General features: G+C 36.4%; 1 protein-coding gene across 1 annotated transcript in view; it reads right to left on the minus strand.

Annotated features, from left to right (window-relative positions):
* Faah2 (fatty acid amide hydrolase 2) overlaps nt 1-7732 on the minus strand; it is a 296926-nt gene that overhangs the window by 187014 nt on the left and 102180 nt on the right. The window contains exon 6 of the mRNA XM_004644818.2: nt 6922-7131. Within this exon, the coding sequence (XP_004644875.1) occupies nt 6922-7131 (210 nt within the window). The remainder of the gene's footprint in view (nt 1-6921; nt 7132-7732) is intronic.

The following is a 7732-nucleotide window of genomic DNA, read 5'->3' on the forward strand; positions in this document are numbered from 1 at the left end:
GGTGGGCTTGGGTTCTGAGGTTGCATTTTGTTCCTTCTTGTCATTTTGTGTAGCGCTGTCTTCTGACCCTTGTTGTAGATCTTTGTTGTAGTTATAACCTTCGCACCTACTGAAGTTCAGGTGCAGCTCTACAAAGTTTGGACTTATCCAGCTGCGTCTTTCTTGGGTCTGGCTGCTGTGCTCAGCTCCTTCCCGCTGCTGCCCTTGTGGGTGAACCTGTTGTGCCCCTGTGGTGAGATGGTCTGCTCCTGGACTAGCTGGTTGGATCTATCCTCTACACTCTCTGCATGGATTGCAGCTACAGGATAACACCCCAGGTGTGTATGCCATGCCTGAGCTGTGCCTGAAGGGGGCAAGGTGAAGTAGGTGGAAGAGGAAGTTCTCCCACACACTCACCGGACCTGGGCTAGGACTGCGTCTGGGTGTTCCCGGACGCGGCAGTAATTCCTACTTTGCTGGCGGTGTGGGGGAGGTACTGCGGAGTGGTGGGGGGCTGCTCAAAGGGGTGGGAGAGGGTCCGGCCCACGCTGCGCCTGGGCTGGGACTGGTCCCACTGGCGCATGGTAGCAGGAAGCTCTCTGCACACTCACCGGATCTGGGCTAGGACTGGTTCTGGGGGTTCTAAAACAAATCTTAATGTATACAAAAAATCTAATATCCAATGCAACTGTCTTAACAGGAGACCTTAACACCTCCTTATCCCCAAAATGTAGGTCAACCAGAGGAAAAAATAGCAGAGAAATTACAGAACTGAAGCAAAGCTTGAAATAAATAGACTTAGGGGACATACACAGAGTGTTCCACACAAACACATCTGAATACACATTTTTCTCAGCTGCACATGGGTTATTTTTTAAAATAGACAACATACTGGTCCATAGGTCATGCTTAAGTATATATAAGAAAACAGAAATTATCCCATGCATATTATCTGAACACCGTTGAATGAAAGTAAATGACAAAAGAAACCAGAAAAAAAAAAACCTTTAATACAGGGAAATTAAATGACACCCTACTCAGCAACCAATGTGTCACAGAGGAAATGAAACAAGAATTTCATCAATATCTGCAATTTAGTAAAAATTCAACCAGAATTTACCGGAATTTATCGAGTAGGAAGAAAGCAGTTCTCAAAGGGAAATTCATAGCTGTGCACTCAGACATTAGAAAAACAGAATGGGCACATATAAACACCTTAATGTGGCATCTCCAACAACTAGAAAAGGAAGAGAAAACTAAACCCATTGGACAAAGAGGGAAAAAATCATAAAGATTAGAGCAGAAATTAAATTAAATCAAGACTAAGAAAGCATTTCAAAGAATTAAAAAACTAAAAGCTGATTCTTTGAAAGATTATATAAATTCAATAAGCCCTGAGCTAACCTCATCAAATAGAAGAAAGAAAAAATTCAACAAAGGTAATAAGGAATGAAAAGGTGAAATAATTGCAGACCCAGTGGAAATTCAGAAGATTATCAATAGCTACTTTGAGAATCTTTACTCTCACAGAACAGAAGTCACATAAAATGGACAAATTCCTAGAAAAGTACAAATTGCCAGAACTGCATCAAAAGCATATAACCACTATCAATAGCCCAATAACAACCAATGAAATACGAGATGTAATAGTAAACCCACTGAGAAAGTAAAGTCAAAGTCCAGAAGGATTCATAATTGAATTCTACAAGAAATTTACAGAAGATCTAGGCCCTATACTCCTCAAAATCTTCAATGAAATAAAAAAGGAAACATCCTTCCAAAATCATTCCTGGAGGCAAGTATTATACTGATTAAAAAAAAAAAACATGGAAAGACGCAAGCAAAAAGAGAACTACACGCTAATCTCCCTCAAGAACATAAATACAAAAATTCTCTATAAAATCCTAGCAAATATAATACTGCATATCTTCAAGAAGATCATACACCATCACCAGGTAGTACTCATCCCAGGAATGCAAGAACATTTCAATAGTGGAAAATCTATAAATGTAATACACTATATCAATAGAGTGAACACTAAAAACCACGTGATCATCTCAATTGATGCAGAAAAGGTTTCTGAGAAAGTCTAACACTCATTCTTGTTCAAAGTCCTACAGAAAATTGGAATAGAATACCTCTACTTCAATTTGATAAAAGCCATCTATAACAACTCAATGGCTAATACAACTCTAAATGGGGAAAAACTGAAACCTTTTACTCTTAGATCTGGTAAAAGACAAGAATATCCTCCATCACCACTCCTATTCAATCTCTGGAAACATTGGCTAGAGCCATTAGACAAGAGAAAGAAATAAAAGGAATAACAATAGTTAAAGAAGAAGTTAAGTTATTATTTGCAGATGACATGATACTTTACTGGGAAGACCCAAAATACTCCAATAAGAAACTACTAGAATTCATACACAGATTCAGGAGTATAGCAGGATACATAGTCAATAACCAAAAGTAAATAGCATTCCTCTACACAGATAATAAAAACAGAGGGAAATTAGAGAATGAATACCTTTTAGATTTTTTGCACTTAGGAAAATTAAATATCTTGAAATTAATCTAACTAATGAAGTCAAAGATCTTTTCAAGGAAAATTACAGAACACATAAGAAAAGTGATCATAGAGGATTTCAGAATATGGAATGATATTCCATGCTCCTGGATAGTAAGAACCAACATCGTGAAGATGGCCATACTCACAAAACTGCTGTACAGATTTAATGCAATCTCTATCAGACTACCAACAACATACATCTCATGCCAAGAGAAATCGTTCCTTAAATTTATTTGGAACCAGAAAAGACCTAGAATAGCAAAGGCAATTGTGCAACCAAGACAAGGCAGGAGATATTTCAGTTCCTGACTGGAAATTATACTCCAAGTCTACTTTGATAAAATCAGCATGATAGTGGCAAAAAAATAGACCTGAGGATCAAGGGAATAGAGTAGAATACACTGAAGCCACTTCGAATACACTCAGCCACTTTATCTTTGACAAAGGGGCCAAACATCCTCACTGGAAGAAAGATAGCTTCTTTAAAAAATGGTGCTGGAATACTGGATTTCTACATGCCAAAAACTAAAGCTTGAACCAGGTCTATCCCCACGCACTAAACTAAAGTCAAAATGGATTACACATCTAAACATTAAAGAAGAGACACTAAATCTCCTGGAAAAGAAAGTAGGAGGAACACTTGAGATGTAGTAGGCAACGAGTTCATTAACAAAAATCAAATTGCAAGGGAAACACTTGAAGGAATTAACAACTGGGACCTGCTCTTATTGAGAAGTTTTTGCACTTGAAAAGTGTTTATCTAGAAAATGAAAAGAGAACCACAAATTTGGAAAAAATTGACAAATAAGTACTCACACGAAAGTCTGTTTTATAGAATTAATAAAGAATTAAAAAACATTTGGACCTCAAAATTTGAAGACCCAGACCAAAATAGGCATCCGAGATGAAAACACACTTCTCACAGGATGAAGATAAATAAGTGAATAAATATATGAAAAAATGCTCCACATCACTATCCATCTGTGAAATGCAAATTGAAACAACGGTGCTATATTGTATCACCCCAGGAAAGAATGGCTATCATATAGCAATCAACCAACAACAAATGTTAGAAAGTCTATGAGGAAAAAGGAACTCTTCTCCACTGCTGGTGGGTTTGTAGACTGGTGCAACAATTATGGAAATAAGTGGGGAGACTCCTTAGAAAACTAGGACTGGAAATCCCATTTAAACCAGCTATTCTCCTACTGGGAATATTCCTAGAGGATCTGAAAGCATTATATTATAATGATATACATTTGCCTACATTTATAGCAGCACAGTTTGTGATAGCCACATCTTGGAAACAACCAAGATGCACATCACATGAGGAAAGGATGAAAAATTTCATATTTTTGTACAACGGTGTATTACTCAGCTATAAAGAATGATAAACTCGAAGTTTTTATATTTAAGTGGATGCAGTTAAAGATATACTCTTAAGTGAAATCAGAAAAATACGTGTAAATATAGTAGAGTTTCGCTAGTGTAAGAACTCAAAATAAGAAATACATATAGAAAGGTATAATACAATTAAAAGGAAAGCAAGAACTTGAGGACTAGACAATGAAGAGAGAGTAAGGAGAACAGCTAGGAAACATGACAGTGGCAAGCCATACAGTTGTGTATAAGATGGGTAAGGCAATGATCCTGAGAATCTTCAGAAGATTTTCAAATCTAACGGTTAATTGGAAGGATTCTCACCCTGACTAACTATATATCCTGACACCTGTGAACTAAGCAACTGCACTGAAAATGGCAATTTGTAATAGTAGGTTCATGCTTGAAGTGCTTGTCATTCTGGTCTTCTGAATACGTGCTGCTGGTCATGACATGCTAGTTGATGCCATGCTGTCTGTCAGGTAAATGATTGTTTAAAGAGAAACAGGGTGGTGAATATCGGCAGGAGATAGGTAAAGGAGTGTTGCGGGACTGTCCTGCAACAGTGTTGCACATGGTTAGATTTGTGGACTTACGTGTAAAAATACATAGTACATTATTCCTATTTTTTAAATATTTTTTTAATTTTTTTGTCATATTCTGTAGGGACTTAAAGTTTAACATATCAATACTTGATGAAAAATACCTGTTCCATGTTATGTCTCAGATGTTTGATATTCAGACAGATGTTGAAGTTAAGCTCAACAGCTTAGGTTATATGGTAATAACAATAAGCTTCTCTTCTGGAGGGCTAACAACCTAAGTTTGCAGTCCAAAAATTAGAGAAAAGTGAGGGCCACAAGGACAGCCAACATTTTGGCCCTAGACTTTCAAGGTCAATTAAGACTCAGGACATATGTGAACATGTCCTGTATCATCATGTAACTCAATAGTGTCCCAAATTTTTTAATCAAGGAGATTATGGAGCCAAAGAGGAAAGTGATTAAGGATGTAGAGTGTGCCTAAGGAGAATCACATGGAGAGAAAACATTCTCTCAGGCTTTCACAGAGAGCACATTGGCCAAGAAATGGCCGTGACTCATCCACATGGCTGATACTGACAAAGGATCTTCAATCTGAGGTACAGCATATCAGGAAAAATCCTGAGTGGATTTGACTGACCTTAACAGATCCAAAAGCTAGAACTCTTGTTGCAATAGTCTTGCTTTATCTTGGTCTTAACCATCCAGCAGAAAAGTATAAAAATGAAGTATAAGAAGTAAAGCCATGGTGTTATGTTGAGAGGTAGGGGAATCAGGTCAACAGTTTCTGACATTGCCAGTCTAGCGGAAGACCCACTACTATTATGGACTACTGAACTGTTTTAGAATATTTTGCTGAGTTCACACACCTATAATATTTAAATGGTGGAATTTAAAAAAATGATACAGATGAATGACCATTTTGTATCTGTGTATTCAAAATGGTTAAGATACATATATAGTTACAATCTCTTAGTTCAATGAATAGAGGGATTTGTTCTAATAGTGTTTGTAAATAAAATATCATGGCTGCATCTTGTACAACATGTAACCATTAGAAAAGCAGCATGCAATGTGTTAATTATTGAAACTGTCCTACCAATTTGATTTGAAACTTTCTCATTGCAATTTTTTAATAAAATGATGAACAAAAAATGATTGCTCTCTCTCTTGTGCCACTTTGCCTTGGAGCCATCTGAGCATGAACTGAAACCTCCAGTTACTGTGACCTATATAAATCGTTCCTTCCCTCATTTTTAGTGTTGGCTATCTCTCCTAGAATCAAGAGAAGAGTAACTGAGACAGTCCTCAAAAGATTATTTAAATTTTTTCCTTGCTATCTTCATTGATTTTTGCATTTGTGTGGATTTTTTAGAGGTTTCAGTCAATAACAAGTCAGCTAAAAGCTAGGTTGGCATGGTAAACAGGCATCACAAGCAGAAACAGTCGTGGCAGCACATGGTAGCAAAGCTGCAGGGAATGACACAGCTCTTTCTATTTATTATAATATCCATGCTCGTGAAGATGGGAAGCACTCACATCCTTTATTCTCTTGCCTTAATCCTATTATTGCACCATAAATTCATCCCAGCATCACATATTCTAGATCCTCCCACCTCTGAAAATTTCTATTTATGACTGCATGAAATTTTGGGAGACATAAAGACACAAGCCACAACAGCATGCCATATTCAATAGTAAGTAAAAAATATCTTTGAAATTTATCTACTTTTTCTACCTTGACAAAAATTACTTGAAAACACTGGCCTAACCCTAACCTTTGTATCCAACACCACGAAAACAGACTTTCATTCTTCTGTATTTGGTACTTTATTGGCTTTTCTGTATAATGGGATATAAAAACCTTTCTTGATTTCACCTATGGCTCCTCTCAATATTCATTCACTACATTAAAAACACTAAACATGTTTCCCCTTCTGGAATTTTCCACATTCTGTTCCTTCTCTCCAGAATGCTATGTTCCCCACATACACTTGTTCACAATGAGTAAGATCGCTTTTATCCTTTGGGATTCAACATAAAAACTTTCTTCTCTAACAGGTTTTCCATGACCACATCTCCTATAGTCTTGCTTAAAAACAACACTATTTCTGATCAAAGATGTTGGAGCTCAATATCTGGCATTATTTTAAAAACTTTGTTTCCAAAAAGAATAAGTCTAAGTATAAACTACCTTCAGTAATTTACATTTTCTCTGCTTCTTTTCCCAAACACACACACACACAGAGAGAGAGAGAGAGAGAGAGAGAGAGAGAGAGAGAGAGAGAGAGAGAGAGAGATGAGTGGTCATTACCAAACTGTTCCTCAGTGATCTGTGACAATTTTCTTCAACTTCCTATCCTATACATAGCTGACAATTGTTTCCCCAAATAATTTGCAACAATGTATCTTCTCTACACATTAATTACTTAAATAAAATGCTCAACTCACCAGAACTTCCACCTACAATATGCTGTAAGTTATAAGGATTGTTGGAGCGGCCATAGATCTTGTTGCTTGATTCATACCACATGCACAGCTCACTACAGTTTGTTATGCCAAGGGGAATGGCCCCAGCCTTCTTCAGTAATACAACTACAGTGGCATCTGTATTTGAAATTTTATGACGACGGTTCAAAAGGCCAGAAGAATTGGGCATTCCTATAATGGTAACCAAAAAGAAAGTCAAAATGTTATTACATAAAACAGTGATTATTATGTACTTAATATGAACTGAACTAGCCATTATACTAAGTACTTTGTTTATTATGAGAGGCAGCAAATATGTTTTAAAAGGACGCAGGATTTGGAATCAGAACTGAATACAAATTTGATCTTTATACCAAATTACATTTTCAAAATATAGACAAATCACTTTACATTTCAAAATCAAAATTTTCTGAGTATTAAGTGAGAAAATAAATGTTAAGTATCCAATAACATTTTAAAAAGAACAGCATTTTATGGATAGTTTGATTGTCCAATCACAATTGTTAAACAATGTTAACAATGGATTTGTATGGATATGTAAAATGATAACATCATGGTCACAAATAATAAAAAAGTGACCAGAAAGAACCCAGTATACAAGAAATTTTGTACAAATTGAATTGTCATTTAGATTAGTAAGTAAAACATGATCTTATAATTATAGGAAGAAAAGTTTATTTTAATATATAAAACCATAAATCTGGGGCAGGGCAGATGGCTCAGTAGAATAAGCACTTACCTGGCAAGTGCAAGGGTCTGAGTTCAATCCCCA

Source organism: Octodon degus, unplaced genomic scaffold, assembly GCF_000260255.1.
Source record: "Octodon degus isolate 3935 unplaced genomic scaffold, OctDeg1.0 scaffold00211, whole genome shotgun sequence".
Classification (NCBI taxonomy): Eukaryota; Metazoa; Chordata; class Mammalia; order Rodentia; family Octodontidae; genus Octodon; species Octodon degus.